At 36.4% G+C, this 19,807-nt stretch overlaps 1 protein-coding gene across 3 annotated transcripts in view; it reads right to left on the reverse strand.

Annotated features, from left to right (window-relative positions):
* The window catches only part of LOC134648136 (dynein axonemal heavy chain 2), a 73,490-nt gene that overhangs the window by 47,611 nt on the left and 6,072 nt on the right, over positions 1-19,807 (reverse strand). For all 3 annotated transcript variants that reach the window (XM_063502623.1, XM_063502615.1, XM_063502629.1), the window contains exons 13-27: positions 12,557-12,655; positions 12,238-12,477; positions 11,436-11,550; positions 10,690-10,938; positions 10,396-10,592; positions 8,667-8,828; positions 8,419-8,536; positions 8,054-8,208; positions 7,786-7,961; positions 6,549-6,716; positions 6,276-6,443; positions 5,932-6,157; positions 2,680-2,799; positions 2,471-2,604; positions 1,398-1,668 (exon numbers count right to left, since the gene is read on the reverse strand). In XM_063502623.1, coding sequence (XP_063358693.1) covers positions 1,398-1,668; positions 2,471-2,604; positions 2,680-2,799; positions 5,932-6,157; positions 6,276-6,443; positions 6,549-6,716; positions 7,786-7,961; positions 8,054-8,208; positions 8,419-8,536; positions 8,667-8,828; positions 10,396-10,592; positions 10,690-10,938; positions 11,436-11,550; positions 12,238-12,477; positions 12,557-12,655 — 2,598 coding nt within the window. The remainder of the gene's footprint in view (positions 1-1,397; positions 1,669-2,470; positions 2,605-2,679; positions 2,800-5,931; positions 6,158-6,275; positions 6,444-6,548; positions 6,717-7,785; positions 7,962-8,053; positions 8,209-8,418; positions 8,537-8,666; positions 8,829-10,395; positions 10,593-10,689; positions 10,939-11,435; positions 11,551-12,237; positions 12,478-12,556; positions 12,656-19,807) is intronic.

A 19,807-nucleotide genomic window follows, 5' to 3' on the forward strand; every position in this document is an offset into this window, starting at 1 on the left:
CAATAATAACTCTTTTTTTTTTTAAATAATAACTCATTTTTTTTAAATAATAACTCTTTTTTTTTAATAATAACTTTTTTTTTTTTTTTTTTTTTTTTTTTTTTTTTTTTTTTTTTACTGCATCTGTCATAGAAAAAGTAATGTATGCAACAGCTCATAATTGGTTCTTAAAATTCTCGGGTCTTTTTAGGGGTAACTTCGACCCTTGAATTTTAAGAACCCTTATTATATCACTGTTGCATAAACTACTATTACCTGACTGCGCCAGCATTATTATGTTATTGTTTGAATAAAAACAAATGTGTAAGGAAATCTGGTAACAAAAAAGGAATGTTTCTTAGAAACTTTCTGGGACATTTTGGGAAAAGTTGTTCAGCTTCATGTACTTTTACCAGCATACCAATTTTTATAGAAATCTAAGATGTGATCGAAATGTACAAACTTTTTGAGAATTGCTCAAATAACGCTCTAGACGACCTTTTTTTAACCCGCAAATTCGACTTTGTTATCCAATTTTAATCATCAAAGAACTGCATTGTTATTAAGTATTGTTAATAACAAAAACAATAACACTGACACGTACTTAAATGACGGCATCGAGTGCTTCTATTTCACATATGCACCTCCCTGAAAGTAATCCTGGCGGCGCCCATGACGAATCTTCTCTTTCCACACAGGCTTTATACAGCGTGCCCAGTAATTAGTGGATAACCTTCTAACCACCGACAGAGCACCTTAGGCTGGTACAGAAAATGCACTTATAGGTCTAGTAGAAGTTTCATGGTTTCTGAGATAATCGAACTTTTCTGTCTAGTGTAACAAGGAACCAAAATTAGAAAAGTGCGATTATTTCGAAAACCACGAAACTTTTACAGATCTATATGTGCATTTTCTGGACCAGCTTAAGGTGCCCTGTCGGTGGTTAGAAGGTTATCCATTAATTACTGGGCACCCTGTATATTTAAGTATTTTTCAAACACGATGGGTACGCTGACATATGCCATCTCAATACAATTTTGCGAGATTTGGCGTTTTTAGGTTATAAATTATACGGAGATGACACCTGTCACCGTCAAGTTTGAAAAAAAAAAGCCATAATAAAATTATTATCAATAAAAAGGGTGGCAAATAAGAAAATTGTAAGCGCGAAGGGTTGGTCTCTCATACAAATATAGAACAAGGTTGGTTTGTCTGACTACAGTCATTAATTTGCACAGTTTTTAACATAAAAACGAATATTTAAATATTATCACAAGAAACGTACCCACACCACAGTGGCGCCCCTAGCGGCGAAATTAACTCAAGATACTCCCTTGGACCCTACTACAGACCGGTGCTGCACGCTCAAAAAGTCAAATTTTGTCATCAACATCTACGATAACCTTTACATTACTTACCTTGTCAATTCTTATCTTAACAACATTGTCAAAAAGTTTTTTTAAATGAACTTGAATCAACTGCGGCTTTTTCGAATTTCCGAGAATTTCTAGTAAATCATCGTTCGATATAAAATAGAATCTTGGAAATATTTGTCGTTTGGTTTCCAAATACTTCTCAAGGGACCGTAATATTCCATCTAAGTTTTCTATCATTCCGTTTAGCTTGTTGTAAACATATGGTGCAGGCTTAAATAGGCATGCTTCTACTGCGTTTTTTCCAGCGTACATACTATTGAAAGTAGTAAAAATATTCAATTGAGATAAACAAAACACAATGGACTCATGATTGATAATATAATAAATGTAGTTGTAAGATTAATCGAACAATATGATTTTTTGAAATGCATACCTACCATGCATTTCAAAAAAATGATATTCATCTATTATCCTTAAAATGCGGCAAATTTTGAAAATTTAGTTGTAAATATTGGATCTCCACTACAAATCTTGAAATTTATGTCTATTTTACTGACAAATTGATTTTCCAGACTATATTTAGTGTTATACATAACGATTACTATTGCTACACTAAAAACTAGAACCATTGCATAATTATGTAGAATCGTTGGTGATGGTTCTACAATTTTTATAAAGAAAGGCAAAACGATAGCACGCTAAATACCACGGCCACATATTCGACGAATGGCATGGGAAGTAGCGAGGTAAGTAAGGCCGGCAGGCAGATACGTATAATGTGGCCGCGCTACTCATGCCGCTCGTCATGCCCATGGCTCTCTATTTTGTCGATTTTTTGGCTCAAGGGCGAGTCATTGACTGGTATGGAGCGAGCGTCGCGATAAGTGTGCGAAGTGAAGTGCGCGAGTAGGGCAGTATGTGGCCGGAGCGGGCGACATCGCGGCAGCGCGAGAAGCAGCGCGATGAGCATTGTCTGGCCGAGGTATAACAGTATGAATATAAACAGTATGATCTGTACCATTTATGCATAGTATGCATACGAAACTAGGCAATCGTATCACTACAGAATCCAATCTTTTATTTTTTGACTTACTCGTCTTGTGATCGTGACTTACTTTTTAGTAATATCTGTCCAATCAGCGGTAAGGTTATCAAAAATAACTACTTCTTTTGGAAGTTGTTTTCTTATATCTTCGCCACCAAATATAGTTTCGAGGTAGAGATAACGCCGTTGAACTTGTAAAGATATCTAACAAAAATATATAACAATATTATATTATTTTATAAAGAAACAATATGGTAAACAACTGTGTACATATACAACCTCAATACACTCTGCTACGTAACCTAAAGATTTTTCCCAATAATCCACTTCTTTTATAAATGGTTCCACATATTTGGTCGATTTCATTGAAGACAACTGGACTTGATGATCTTCCAAGAACTGCACAAATTGAATTAATAGATAATTTTAGAAAAAGGGTCTTTTGAAAGGAAAGGAATGAAAATAAAATAAATAAATATAAGTAAGTAAGCAAGACGAAAGTAATAGTATTTGAAAAGGAAGAAAATATGACTAACTATGAAATTTTGATTGGTGAATAAAGAGGGCAACAAGTGAACGAGTTTGTGTATCTGGGAACCTTGTTTACTAGGGACGATAAGCGTGATTTTAAAGGCATTGAAAGGAGAGTGAATGCTGGAAATCGCGTGAATGGGGCACTTAACGCTTTTATGAGCAGCCAGTGAGTGTCGCATAAAGCACGGTTGGCTGTGCATAGAGGGGTGTTGGTGCCTCCACTTATGAATGGTAGCGAAAGTTGGGTACGGTAGAAGAGGCATCAGAGCCAAGTGAATGCAGTAAAAATGAGAGCGTCGAGAAGTGTGTGTGGTGTGAGATTACAAGATAGAATTAGGGACAGTGTGATAAGGGAAAAGTGTGGACTGAACGAAGATGTAGTGACAAAAGTTGAGAAAGGTGTGTTGAGATTGTTTAGACACATGGAAAGAATGAGTGAAAGGCTGACAAAGAGAATATATAAGGGAGAAGTAAAAGAGGGAGTTGGGAGGGGTAGACCTCGGCCACAGTACAAGAACAGTAGTGAATCTTCATAGAAATGTGCCGCTGCTGGCTTGAATGTGTGCGTGCGCGCCGGGCGCCGTGTACGCACGCGCTGCCACGCACACATTCGCATAATATACGGGGGAATACGGTGGCGGCAGTGTGGGCCGTACTGCGACTGTGACCGCGCGCATTCGAGTTTCGAGTACGCTGCACGCCCGCTCGCATTTGCCTACTCTTACCGGTCTTATCTTAATTTATACCTCATTTATGAATTGATAGAACATTTCATTATCCATACTAATATTATAAATGCGAAAGTGTGTCTGTCTGTCTGTTACCTCTTCACATTTAAACCGCAGAACCGATTTTGATGAAATTTGGTATAGAGATAGTTTGAGTCCCGGGGAAGGATATAGAATATTATTTATCACCCCGTAAGGCGGTAGAAGAGAAGAGACGACAAGAGAAGCTTCGTATGTTCCAGAATATTCTAGAACATTCGTAAGTATTTTGGAATGTTCCACAATGATCTAGAATGTTCTCAAATATTCGATAACATTCCAGAATGTTCAGAAATGCTGTGGAATGCTCTCGAATACTCTCGAATGGTCTGGACTGTTCTAGAAATGTCTAGCCACCGAGACCCGAGACGGCTTCGAATGTTCCAGAATTATATAGGACATTATTAGACACAAATTGACTAAGCCCCACGGTAAGCTCAAGAAAGCTTGTGTTGTGATTATATATTTAATAAATAAATAAAAGGAAATAATATCTTAAATTAAAAAGGGCTCAAAAGACCTTTCGTTACAAATAAAGAAAGTTCGCATTTTTGACTAATTAGACATCCATTTTGGGGGTGAAAAGAAGGGTGTAATAAAAAGCAGATTTGTTCAAAAATGATGGTACCCAAATTACTAATTCCACCCAGACGAAGTCGCGGGCAAAAGCTAGTATTATAAATGCGAAAGTGTGTCTGTCTGTCTGTCTGTTACCTCTTCACGCTTAAACCGCTGAACCGATATAGTTGAAATTTGGTATGAAGAATTTTGAGTCCCGGGGAAGGACATAGGATACTTTTTATATCAGAACTCACCCCTTAGGGGGTAGGAAATTTGTATGGGCAATCAATAACCGCTGAACCGATTTAGTTGAAATTTGGAATGGAGATAGTTTGAGTCTCGGGGAAGGACATAGGGTAGTTTTTATCTTAAAAAAATGTCCTTTAAGGGGGTGGTAGTTTGTATGGGGAATCGTTAAAAAGCAGATTGGGTAAAAATAAGCTACCCAAATTACTAACTCCACGCAGACGAAGTCGCGGGCAAAAGCTAGTATTACATAAATAGAAACCTAGTGATACTCATAATACGCAAATAATATTTAACTAAAAATAAAAGTGACAACCCTAAGCACCAACGCAAGAGTAGGTAAATAACTTGCCGAGCGGCCTTAGATTCACTACTGTTCTTAGTGTACTGTGCCTCGGCGGACTTCTTCTGATCAGATCGGAGAAATCCTGAAGAAAGACCAGGTCAAGAGCACCCTAAACCGGCGAGCGTGTATGAGGAATGTTATGCAAATAACGGAAGCGAAAGAGGTATGTCAGGATCAGGGATGTTGCGAACATCCGCATCCGCATCCGCAACCGCGGAACTTCCGCATTATTTTCAACATCCGCTTAAATTCGATGCGGAGCTTATGCGGATGCGGATGTCGAACAAGTCGGTACAGGAACGTCTTAGCGGCGGCGTAAGTGCTAGGTAATTTCCTATAACGAAATCGTCTAGATCCAGTAAAGTCGCCAAGTTACTGTTTATTAAATATAACGCACCTATATTTTTGCTCAAATACTGAACGTTTCGTTTATTTTTTAAATAAAAAAATACTAAAATGTAATATTTGACGTTTTCTAAGTACCTAATCTTGACATCCGCATCCGCATCCGCATCCGCGGTTGTGAGCCTTTAAATATCCGCATCCGCATCCACGGATGTCAAAAAATCTGCATCCGCAACATCCCTGGTCAGGATCGTAGCAAGTGGAAATCCGTGGTATCTGCCTATCCCTCCGGGAAATAGGCGTGATTATATGTATTATGTATTTAGAAAAAAACAGTTACTTAAAGTCATATGAGTAAGTATAAGGTAAACGTGTAACATCTGTGTCTGCAAACGTAGAGAATACTTTGTCTACAAGGGTAAGCATGCACATATGCTTATCTATGACAGCTTTTCTAGCACTTGTTCAAACTTAGAGATCACTGCCTAATTGCCTATTCTATTTTAACCAATCCCTGCTGCCTAATATTATAAATTCGAAAGTAAATAACTCTGCCTGTCTGTTACCTCTTCCCGCTTAAGTGTCTGAACGATTACTATGAACGTTGGACCACGTCAACGTTCATCTTAAACGAAAGATATTTTGAGGCCCGAGGATTTTTTTGATATCTGGCAAAATTTGAAATCTGATCTAAAATCAGGCATGGATACGTCTTTGATCATATATACAAACCTGCATAACATCTTCAACATTTTTGATCCTATATATCTCATCGCGATGGTGCGCCATCTCATAGGTCGTATTTTTCCAAATTTCTCGGATCGCTTTTAATCCATTTTCAATGTTTAATTCCATTGTTGCCGCTTTTGAAATTTCTGCGATTTCGTCAGCATATGCTTGAAAATTTAGTTTCATTATTAAATCCAGCTTAAAATCTTCCGAGTTCTGGTCGAATTCACTAAACAAGGTATTTTTACACATGACATGAAGCATAAAAATGAAACAACTTACGATATTTTGCTCTACGTTTCTATTTTTTGTAATATAAATACAAAGTTTTCATTACGAATACTCACACTGCCATCAAAGTCCTAATTCTATCCCAATGCCGTTCTCTCATGCACGGGTTCTTCAAGTCCCCAATAAGAGGCAATGTGCGTCTAAAGGCATCTACTTTGACTCTCGTTGTATCTATTATGTCCCATCCCTTGTCCTTAAGTTGTCGAGAGAGACGGTTGAAATTCCTTTAAAATAATTATTACATTTACGGTATACTTTTAGCTATTATGGGTCGGTACTGCAATTCCTATAGTTTAGTAGAGGAAAGAATAAATATTGCTTTATCGTACCTGAATAGAAACATAACATTGTCTTCCATTTCATCTGTTTCCATTTCCCAGAAAGTCTGCGTTTTATATTTCTCCCAAGATTCTTCCCATTGAAAAACTAGACCCCAAACTTCCTCAAGCTTTTCTAGTTCTTTTTCCATTCTCTGCAGATCCAAGTTCACTGGAGTTCTGTTGAAGTGTACAACAAGATTAATTTGAGTTGAATAATTGGAATGTGTGTAGTTCAGGAATAGGTAGGTACACATGTGTTCAGTTACATATTGATAGTGTCTAGTGATGGGTAGGACATCAATTTAAAATGAGTTTGTATGAGTACCTCATTTTCTAAAATGAGGTGTTACAATGTCTTACTTCAAATGAGGTGAGGTACTAGCATACTTTCAGCGTCGACTATTCCATTAATTCCAACGGCGACAAAAATATTTAATGTATATACATATTTATGTATTCATCACTTCCTTTATAAATAAATAAATAGTAACATTTAATTGGAGTGCAATTCTGGAGTTTAAGAATAGAACTTTTAGGAGAAAGATAATTTTAGAATCAAGTAAAATGAATAGAGGAGTGAAGTAAGACATTTTTGCGGTACGATGTACTGCGACAAATTAACAAAATGAGTGGTACAAATGAGGTGCCTCACGAGTGAGCGACTCAACACTAATAGTGTCAAGGGTTAGGCGTTGCGTAAATTGAAATCTTGAATATATGGAGAAAAATGTTCGTAGATACAGTTTGACACGAAATTGTCTAAATTTATTGAGGGCGCCAATGAGGTTCAACTGCAAGCACATGTCTGTCTTTGTTTTAAAATTCGATTAAATAATAATTACAATTTACGGCAAGACCATCTCTAATATCTCGCTCCTGTAATTTAAGTTCGTTCAACGGCTCTTTACCGATATTTATGGTTCTGGGGTCAACCGCGAAAACCGAAATTCGCAAATTGCGGGGATCTTTCTCATTTACTCCAATGAAGGCGTAATAAGTGTGACAGAGAAAGAAGCCCGCAATTTGCGAACTTCGACTTTCGCAGTTAGAGAGTCTGTGCGGAAAGAGAAGAGTCGTGGAATGTATGGGGCCCAATACATTCAACGACTCTTCTATTTCCGCACAGACTCTAGCCCTGAACGAATAGGTGTTGCATGGTAAAAAAACTCGTAGGTATGAGGAGATATTAAACATTTTAAATAGGTGTCGGTTGTAAACACTTGATTAGATAAGAATTAAAATTTACGTTAAATTAAATACGGCAAGACCATCTCGAATTTCTTGCTCCTGTGCTCTAAGTGCATTTAACTGATCCCTAAATGCCTTTAGCTGAGCCATTGCATCTTTACCAGTTATATCTGAACTAATGGGTGCTGATTGGTAAAAGGTATCACAAAATTCTTTGGCTGCTTCTTTAAATTCCTAAACAATAAAATAATTATATGTTAAATCTTTTTTACTTAACTACATATTCATATGCAGTATATTCAACGATTACTTATAATTGGCATTACCTCAGCTTTTTCTAATAATTCAGCTTTAAACTTATCCTTATTAAGTTCAAGTTGTTTTTTAGCCTCTTCAAGCAAAGCTAAATAATTTGCCCAAATCATGGGGATTTCTTCATGTCGAGTAACCATATCTGAACTCAATTCCACTTCAAACTTAACTGCAATAAAAACCATATCAACGTTACCTCCACATTGAATTAGGAACTTACTTTAAAATGACTGCGGTGGCATTGACATGATATATTCAAATACATATTTTCAAACCAAAACACAAATAATAATTGTCGTTTCCACAGATACTAGTAGGATATCTAATATATCACATATAATTATATTTAATGTAATTTCGAGGAGCTGGCGAATCTTACCTAAAGTGTGAACCTTGTCTGTGATCGGTGGAAAAGTTTTCTCCATACGGGATAAATCACCCATCAAACGTTCATAAGTAGCTATGGATTTCGCAAGTTCTTTTAAATCAGCAGGCATCTGGATTTGTAAAATATATTTTAAAACATTTTTATAATTACGTAGGTAAATAAGAATATTGCTTAAATTAAACTGACATAAAAGTGACGGTAACATCGTATGGTCTGGTATTTAAGTTTGTATACATTACCTGCATAGCTTCTTCACTACACTTTTCAACATATGCATATACTTCGTCTATATCACACTCTGTGATTTTTCGCAACAAATCTCCTAAAACGAGCTGCCAGCGCATGCAATGCTCTATTATGGACTTCTTCAGATTGCTCGAGTTTAGAGTTATAAAATGAACCTGTATTCCGACATAAAATAATACATCTAAGATGACTACTACGCACCTTTGTTATGTGTATTGTAATATTAAAACCCGATGAATAGTTTTTAGTTTTTTTTTTTAGTTTGTCAATACCCCTTGGAGACATTGATATAAAAAACTAAATTTTAAGCAACACATGTCTAGTTTTGTTTTAAAAAATCGATAAAATAAGGATTACAATTTACGGCAAGACCATCTCAAGTATCTAGCTCCTGCGTTCTAAGTGCGTTTAACTGACCTTTAAATATCTTTTTTCTACTTTTATTTGTCATTTAAAGGGTCGTGCACACACCTTTAAACCCCTATCTTATGGTTGTCAAGACAAGTCTTTAGTCTATTCCCCAAAAAGTATTTGTGGATACACGCAGTATCTTTTTGGCACTTTTACGATACTTCGTGTAATAACCACTTATAAATATTGTATGAAATACATTCTTGCCAACCTAATTTTAATTGTCATCTCTGACAGATGTGTGAACCATACACATGTTTTTTTTTATTTCATTCATTCTTTTCCCGCCCGTACCCACCATTATTTGCTACTTCTTGAATGAAAAATATTTGTTAAATTTACAATTTTATTTCAAAGTAAGTGCTTGGTCGTAGAAAAAGTATTGTATGCAACGTTGTTTAACTGAGTCAAAAAATACTCGTGGCGTCTTTATTAACAATTATCGGCTGCGCCTCAAATCGTTACTCACGCCACTCGCCTTTTTGACCTCTCTTAAACAACGGTTACATAAAATACTATTTTCTACTCCAGTACTTTTATTTGTCATTTAAAGAGTCGTGCACACATCTTTAAAACCCTACCTTATAGTTGTCAAAACATGTCTTTAGTCTATTCCCCAAAAAAGCATTTGTGCAAAAAAGCAAATTGTTACTCACGTCACTTGCCTTTTTTGACCTCTCTTATACAACGGTTGCATAAAATACTATAGCTGAAACATTGCATCTTTACCGATATATTGGTCTAATAGGTGTTACTTGGTATTCCAACATAAAATGAGCATTTCTCAAATAATTTGTACATTTCAATCACATCTTAGATTTCTATAAAAATTGGTATGCTGGTAAAGTACATGAAGCTGAACATTTTCCACCATATTTCCCAAAATGTCCAAGAAAGTTTGTATGAAATATCATTTTTTGTTACCAGATTTCCTTACACATTTGGTAACAAAAAAGGAATGTTTCATACAAACTTTCTTGGACATTTTGGGAAATATGGTGGAAATTGTTCAGCTTCATGTACTTTACCAGCATACCAATTTTTATAGAAAGAAGATGTGATCGAAATGTACAAATTATTTGAGAAATGCTCAAATAATATATATATAAGATGACTACCACGCATCCTTGTTAATTGTTATGTGTATTGTAATGTTATCTTTAACATTACCACTGTATCGTCTTTGGTTAAAAAAAATTAATACCCCCTGGAGGTATTGAAATAAAAAACACACCTATTTTAAAAAGAGTTATGCATGTGTATTATTGTAACTATGTAGAAATGTTTTTCACCCTTATTCGATATAAGTACCTGATTAACAGTCTCTTGAACTTGTACTTGATGCGCTAAATCACCGTAATTGTTTATTACTGCCTCAAATTCAGCAGCTGTATGATTTTCTTCTCTGTATTTGAGTAAAAATTCATCCTTGTCTACTTTCCAAATAGAAGAGTATGGTTCCCACATGCGCATGTGTTCATGTATTAGACCTATGTTAAATTGGACTTCTGCAAAATATAGCAAAAAAATTAATATAACTTTGAAAGGATAACTTGATTCTTCTATGACATATAGCCCATTTTACTATATAATATACCAACTAACCTTCATCTATTAATGATTGTAGTTTATTAGAGTCATTATCGACTCTAATGACATCACAAAATCTTTTTAAACCCATAGCTGGTAAAGAAAATTTTTCGTATAACCTTGGGATGCTGTCCATTATGATAACGATGGCTTCAAGAATGTTATTAAATGTATATTGAACCTCGTGTCTTGTTGGCAAATATGTCACATCTTTACCAGTTAAGTATAGATTCATTTTTATTAGCGGAGAAGGTGCCATAGTACCTGAAAAAATATAGGTAGGTACCACAATATTGATCGTACTTGAAAAATTATTATTGTTATTTATAAATTGTATTTAATGTGATTTCTGACACAATGATTGTATTGTTTAAGAATAATAAATAAAGAATAAAGAATCAAAAAGCTGTATATATATACTTGGTCAACCAGATCTTGACAGTAGAAAAAGGCGGCAAATTTGAAAAAAGTAGGCGCGAAGGGATATCGTCCCATAGAAAATTTGAATTTCGCGCTATATATATAAATCTTATTTTATTTACTTAAACTCTCACTGTTCTATAGCAGAACTCCAAAACAGCAACGGACAAAAAGAAAGATGAGCAAATATAATCACAAAATAGTATGTAGATATTAATTAAAAAATTAAGATGACTATAACAGCTACCACCTTAAAATGTGTGTCTTTGTGTGTGTGGTATCTCTCCACTCTGCAATTCTTAAGCTACTTAATCTACCTGTACCAAGGGCCAAATTCTTACCATCTCCATGAACACATTTGTACATATTTTGCATTGTAGCTTTTATTGACAATCGTAAAGCGTCTTCCAATGTACGATCGAACCTTCTGACGTAATGAATCCAATGTTCTGCCATCTATAAAATACAGCGAAAAAATCAAATACCGGTAAAAATAAGTGTTGTTCTCATGCCCTAAGTGTTCTGTACCCTCACACCAGTTTTTACCGAAATCGATCTAGTCATTTAATATTTTATGCTTCATTTGATTCCTTCAGGATACCTTGAATAATATAAATAAATGAGATAGACATAAAAGTGCTCTTGATATTTGAAAATGTAACAAGTGGGTAAGTTATAGAGCTCTATATCTCAGCTTTGTAGAGGTAAACAATAGTTATTTGTTTTACAAGCGGGAAAAGTTGTTGTTTAACCTCTCGTGCTAATATTGATACGCGAGCAAGCGAAAGATTCCAAAATTGAACCACAAATGTAGCGAGTGGTTCGAAAAATGGAATGGCTAAAAGCAATCGCTGCTTTTGTCGATCAAATTATCAATTTGGTTCGTGGACCGAGAAAAACGCCAGTGGACGGAATAGGCCCTATGACAAAATTACCCACATTGACTAAGGTTCCAGATTTTAAATTTGATGAAAACAGTCTGTTTGTGTTTCATTATAAGTATAATTTAATTACGGGAATATTTCTTTTTGTACGCTGTACACGCAACATGCAGATGGGATATATTTAGGTTTTTATCCATACCATACTTTATTTAAAGAATCAAGAGGCTGAAATACATTAATACATTTAATGTACAGTTACCTGAGTGATTTGTGCTTCAAATCCCTCATATACTATTACTAAATATATTATAATTTCTTTATACATTTCCAGAATTTTTTCAGTTCCTTTAGTTTCCATGTCTGTGATATCGTGACGTAAATCTTTTATCTCGAAAACATTATAAATGTCGAATTCAATTAAAGGAGTATCACATATTTTTTCCATTATTTTAATTATATTCAGATTGCTATTTTTGTATGTATTTACAAAGTCACGTAACTGGAAAAGAAAGGTTATATGTAGCAGTCTGAAACACTGCATTTTATTTTATTAATACTATGAGAATTATAATGCTTACTTCGCCAATTTGAACCACACAATCTGCTATATACGCATCTGACATGGTTGATGTCCAAGTCAATTTGGATATTCCTGGTTGTATTTTCTTCTCGCATGCCTGTGAAATGATTAAAAGAGGGCCTAACGTGAACACCGAAGTTCGCAATTTACGGACAGTGGAGTAAAAGAAAAAGATGCCCGTATTTTGTAAACTTCGGAGTTCACAGTAGTCGGCCCTCTTGAATATATATCCTACCTAATACCTGTAAAAAAAACCATAACAAGTACTTTTTTTGAAAAATCATAAAACGTAAAATTTTAAAAAACCCTATAAAAAGTTTGAAACACTTTTTAACCTTTTGGACGCCAATGACCGATATATCCGCACCGAAGGTTCAACGCCAAAGACCGATTAATCGGTCACAGACCACAGAGCAACATCGACCTACGTGCATATACATAAAGTTCAACTTCAGTTTTAACACTTCAATGATGTGGCGTCTGAGTGACAGCTTTTGTGTTTGACACGGCGTGGAAAAGGTTAACTATATATATCTATGGATCATAATTACTGGTCAGGCTTAATAAGCTTATTGAATTCTACTATAGTAGTAGTATTTCATAAACTGGCAACATTTATTTAAGATATTAAAAAAACACTACTCTATCTATACACCGCATTTTATGACAAAACTGTTAAAATTAATCTTGTTAGTTGTACGCAGCTTTTTTTATTTCAAAAATCATAAAATTCAAATATATTCTCATATCCAAAATTTCGAAAACATATATTTCCGAAATTCCTAACGAACACGGCAAATAACCGGAATAACCGCGTTTTCCATTTTTAAAAATATGTCAATGTCAATATGTCAAGTCAAAATAGTCATATACAATTTTGACAGTTTGTTGATCCCAGCACGGCTAGCACATGATTACCCGCGGGATAGCTCGCGCCGCGAGAGACGGCAGTCGCCCGTCACAAATTTCTATCTCTATCTGTCAATTCCTCGATTTTGGCAGCATGAGTTCGCACATCGAGAAAAGAGTTCCACGAGAGAGAGCCATCCCGCGCGCGACTTAGCCAATGTGGCCATTTATACATGGAACAAACTTTTCATTCGTGGCAACACTGAATCGGTAAAATAATAATCGGATAAGTAATGAATAGTCAGCCTTAGAAACGGAGCGTCCCTAGTCACGATAACTTTGTCTCTTTCTCGCAGTATGAAGAATAAGAAATAGCAAATATTATTTTTAAGTCGAAAATGTCAGTGTCAATACTGTCACTCAAAATTTGATTCGCTTTGTCGTTACAAGTTGGAATATATTATTATAATTATCTAAAGATTACCTACCTAATCATTAAAATACAACTCCTTACGAATAATTGGCGTTTTGTTAAAAGTTTTGGCTAACAAAATACCATCTTTACGAAGAAGTCAAGTTGTAAGTACTTACGTACACAATTCAATCTTCATAAAGCTCTTTTCCGTTGTCTTTTGCAAAAAAATTACATTCCTTTTAAATCTTATTTACAGACTAAATATCTTATGCTAATCCCCGACATATCTCCCTTATGGCTGGCTAGCCGCTGCATTGCTGGCTTCGAAGATAGATTGAATGACAATCATGCACAAGCCTATCATCAAACACGGAGGTATTCTCTACACCTAAGCATGCTGCTGCTAACCGCAGCCCTCCTGCCATCACGGAGGACATAGAAGGGCTCAAGTTGGGAACCTACTCCGTGCAAGGACAGTCGAGTGTTGATAACACTTCTCAAATAATGTGACTTTTAAATAAATACTACCAAAAACTTTAAATGATTCTATTTACTTTGACCTTTTTGAGATAGGTACTCAGATTTAAGTACGATTCGTCGGAGTCGGAGCGCATTTCACATTTGTATGCCCAAAGCCGGTCGGCTGCTTGCGGATCGGATGGCTCCGGACGGATTCTATCGCTTCTGCCACACATTATGTAAATAGGTACACTGAAAAAGCATTCCGGCGCGGCCCAACTCCAGCCGGTCGGTGGGAATCGTAACTTAAGGACTAATCCTACGACGACGACCTAAGCCTAAGCTAGTACCAACTCGTACACTACAAAGTAAGTATTACGGCTGTGGTCTTCTGTGAGGTGGAGTTTGAGTTGAGCTGCCAGATTCATTATTTGCATTCTTTGTGGAATGTTGTTTCACAAAATTTCGTCTAAATCGGTTCGGCGGATTAAGCGTCAAGAGGTAACATATAGTCAGCAGCAATAGTTGCTAAGCGGGCGTGGTGTTCAAAATTACCTTGACGCGCTCTTATTCTCTTAACAATAAAGTCGCGTCAAGATCATTTTGAACACCTCGCCCGCTTAGCAACTATCGCTGCTGACTGTACATAGGTACAGATTTACTTTTGCATTTACTTATTATAAGTGAGGTTGATCGCAATATTCAGGTCGAGATTGTGTTGTTTATATCCCACAATGAATGGAAACACCTAAAGAGCGACATAATATAGGTTGTCAACAATAATTGCATGTAAAAATACGCATGTAAATATAACGGGTTAGCACTGATTGATAGCACGTAATTGTTTCCCGGATTAGCAATGTAATATTTTTGTATCAATTATTTATGTTTCTATTAATTATCCCCCAGTCAATTCGCCACCAAAGGTTTGCTTTGTTGATGTGGTCGTGATCGTACAATCTTAGGCTTAGATTTTTTTCTGTCGGATTTTCGTTTAACTTAAGAGAACAAACAAGTCATTGTGAAAAAATATAATAATTTTGATATTAATGGCATGATCATGAAACTCAAGATTCAAATTATACTTAAACAAAAAAGTGTTGTAGTATGAAATAAATATAAAATATGGAAAATTATCTTTATTTTAGAACAAAAGTCAACAAAACTTCGACCAAATGCGCTTGTCGCCAAACTCAGTACCGGGAGCAAACCCTAGTCGCGACCCTCTAGCCTCGAAGACAATTTCTCTCATTTTGACGTTCAAACGCGGGACATTTTGTCTCCCATAGTACACTCGTGCTACGATTTTCGAGAGTATCCCGCGTGGAACTGTCAAACGACAAAATTATGTCGCTTTGACATTTGTCCGCGAGACAGCGGGTTGTCGCGCGGCTCTTATGCTACCGATTCGCGAGAGAGCTCTATGTCGCGGCATTTTCTCGCCTGTCGACTGTCGCGCCCATCATGTGCTAGCCGTGCAGAAGCGAGTTTTTTTATGTTAGTTTAATTAATTTATTAGAAATGAAAGCTGCACAAGTATTATATTAGTTAGTTGAAAATTAAGTAACCACTATGAATCTGGGAGACCCAGAGTTGGAGTTAATAGACCCTACGCCGAACGTACATGCATTGTTCATCCAGTTTGATAGGACATTCTTTTGGGCTAAACTTGCAAGTAGAGCCGTTGTCCGTTGGAGTAAGCGGATGTATTCCTGCGCTGGTGTATGCTCGTGAGTATATTCTGCCGTTCAAGATAAGTCTAAACAAGTTTGAGCCTTCAACCTAAATAATATGTATATACTACAGTAGAAGTTCAAGCTCATACTATTATACCAACTTTGACCACTGTTGCAGTTTATTTCATTGAACTCTTGTCATACAATATTAAATATATAAGTATGTTAACTATAACACATTCACTGTCCCCATACCACCAAGTCACACATCCAAGTGTGCTTCCACTTTGAAGTTGTGAACCCATAGTGGGCATAGCGGAAACGCAGACTCCTGAAAAAAAGCTTCATGACCCCACATTGGAGGCACCCGGACAGGGAACGTGTTAATGAGTATTTAAGCCAAATTATGTTTAGATCCTAAAGAAGGTAAAACAAGGCTTATTTGGCGAATATTTGGCCCAATACATTTGCGTAACTCGGTGAAATTGCGCTTACATTATACAGATTAGCAAACTGTCTGTCCACTATATTTTTTTTTCTTAAAAAATAAACAACGGGTTGCACTCCGGGAGTGCCAACAGAAGTGTTAACTCAATGACTAGTCCAAAATGTCTGCAGCACTATGTATAATTGACCCATCCTCATTTCTATTGAAAAACTTTAGTTCCGAAATTGCTGGTCAGTGAGCTTGTTTAAAATTCGAAATTCAAATTTGTAGCGTTAATTGTTTAAAATTCGAATAGAAATTGTAAAGTTACCTTGCAGACCTCGCATCTAAATATATTTGGTCATGATATTTTGAGTTTTATTCACCAGTAAGTACTAGAGTTCACTTTTATTAGCGATTTCATCAAGATGTAGCTTTATTGAATTATGTCATTGAGTTTTTCTTTATTGATTTAAATGCCATCTTAATGAGTGGCCATCTAAACCTTACGGTCACGTGATCGCCTTACGCTGTCTCGAGTTTATTATTTTTTCCCCACCTCCAAAAGTGCCCTGCGCCACTAAAGAAGTTTTCAGTTCAAGAAAAAATGGTCTGAAACTGCTGAAATAATGCAACTGGCTCTTTCAACACCTGGCTCCTTCATGCCACTTCTCCCTCACTATATTACTTGAAACTTTTGCATACCAATCTAATGACTAACTCCTTAGTTTAAACCTTAAGTCTGCCAGTCAGGCCCCAAAAAAATTTGGCATATTGCTGGGAGTATGTACTTATGTATACAACATCGCCATTTGTTGATATACACCTGCCATCGTTCACCTAACTGAGCTTACATAATTGGTAACTTTCAGCTACGAAGGTAGGGGAGGCCTCTGTGATATAGCTCTCAGCGAGCCTCTACTGAAGCTACGCCCTCGCAAAGACTTAGTGGAGACATTACTGCATGAAATGATTCATGCCTACCTGTTCATCACACAGCGGGACCAAGACCGGGACGGCCATGGCCCAAACTTTAAAGAGCATATGTACAGGATCAACAAGGCGGCTGGGATCAATATCAGCATTTATCACGACTTTCATGATGAGGTAAAATATATATATTTATATATACATTTTTTTGTTTAAGTATTACAAAAAAATATTGTGCAAAAGCATATTATGTGTTCATCTGTACGGAACTGTACATTGGACTAGGCAGGCTACCTTGCAGTACGGCGTGCGTCGCTCGATTTAATTACTTATTTTTATCATCAACATTATTTTAGTACAAAAAAATAAAATGAAATTTAATAAAACTGTGATGGCAGTATAAACCAATGGCCGATCGGCATTTCTTGCCGCATCGAACACATATATGTCTTGACTCCTGGGGTGGTCCACCAGCTCTGCGAAGTCGTTTCTGCTTGAGTTGGTCTGATCACAGCTCGTCGTGCTTTGCCATGCCTTCTCGCAGGTTACGACGCCACTTCGGTCTCATCTCCGCGCGTGCTCCCAACAGTTAGGCTCTAGACAGCATTATTTGTTATTTTACAGGTTCAAATGTACCAGACTCATTGGTGGCGTTGCAATGGGCCCTGCCAGTTAAGAAAACCTTACTTCGGAATTGTGCGGCGACCTATGAACACAGCTCCCGGGCCCAGGGATCGGTGGTGGGAGCAGCATCAAAGGAGTTGTGGAGGTACATTTATTAAAATTAAAGAGCCAGAAAAAAAGAACAAGAAAACGCCAGTAGCCAAACCTAAAGGTGATATTACTAAGTATATAACTAGTAATAAAAAAACTACAACTGGGGAGTCAAACATTGTTCAAATAACTGATATTAAATCCAGTACACCTCAAGTGCCCACAAAATTAACATCACTGACTGCGACTCAGAAAGGTGTTAGTAATCCTATAAAAAAACCAGCAGTGAAGTCACCTTCATTTGTTATTGGTAAGTATCATACTATTGGAGGAACTAGCACTAGAGTCCGATCTAATTCTGTTGATGCTGCTGAAGCAGTCCGAAATGTTTGGGCTAAAAAACAATTGACGCCTAGTACTGGGTCAGCCAATGCTGCTGAAATGGTCAGAAATACTTGGGCTAAGAAACAATTGACACCTGCTGCAGTTTCGCCCATTGCTGCTGTTAAAGAAAAAAATAACAATCGTGTCCAAAACCAAACTACTCTAAATATTTTTCCCAAGACAGCATCAACTAATATGAACAATAATGATCTCAATAAAAAAGTAACCAAACATAAGACTCAATCTGAACATGTTGATTCTCCGCCTGGAAAAGTAAAAAAGATTGATGATTACTTCAAGAAGAATGTGACGTCCTTGCTTAAGGATATTTATGGTACCAATATTGAAGTGATAGAATCCAATAATAATAAAAAATTGGTTGCTGTTAATAACACTGGTACCACTACCAGCAGCTCACACACTGTTCGAGTCGATTGTCCTATTTGCGGATTAAAAATAGAGGAACAAAGTATAAATAGCCATTTAGATGAATGTTTAAATAAAGATTTAATATCTAAAATCTGCAGCGGGAATGAAACGGCAGCAACATCTCTAGTTAAAACAGAGCCAGTTCCGTTAGATAATAATAAGGACCTACTAAATCCTACAGTAGCAAATAAAGCTTCAAAACAAATTTCAAAAGAAATATTAGCTACTTTACAGACGATTCCACCTTACAAACCAAAACTATTGCCTAAGCAAGAATCTGAAATTATAAAAGAGATGAATAAATTTGTTACCACTATTAGGGGAACATTCTGTAATGAGACTGAAGTAAATAATGAACCAAATAATTTAGACGATAATGTAGGCTGGAATGATCATTTGAAAGCACAAATACCAAAAATAAAGCTAGAACCTATAGATCTGTATAAAGCCGAGTCAGTTGTAAAGAAAGTTCAATTTGATACGCCTCTAAGGAAATCTGATAACTTTATTGTACCAAAAGAGGAAAAAGGAGGCATCTGTCATCCTTTCATAGTAGAAGATGCCAAAGATAAATTAACTGTGGTGAAAAAAGAACCTAGAACTGGTACAGTCTCTGTTTTGCCTGAGCAGAATTGTCCATGCTGTGGTAGTAAAGTCACTAAACCTATGGATGAACACTTAGACGAGTGTTTGGCATTTTTGGCGACCGACACGGCACCTGAAGAAGCGTCTACGAGTTCCGGCAACCAGGCTATAGTGATCGACGACGACGACGACCTGTTCGACGAGTCGCAGGAGTTCAACGCCACCGGAACCAAGTTCCCGTGCCCGTGTTGTATGCAGATGGTTGAAAATGATGATATGAATGCGCATTTAGATAGCTGTTTGAGTTAAAATACTAATTATTGTTAATTTATTACTAATAATGATAACTTATTATTCGTAGGTATTATGTTTAATATTAAT

This window comes from Cydia amplana, chromosome 1, assembly GCF_948474715.1.
Source record: "Cydia amplana chromosome 1, ilCydAmpl1.1, whole genome shotgun sequence".
NCBI classification, from domain to species: Eukaryota; Metazoa; Arthropoda; class Insecta; order Lepidoptera; family Tortricidae; genus Cydia; species Cydia amplana.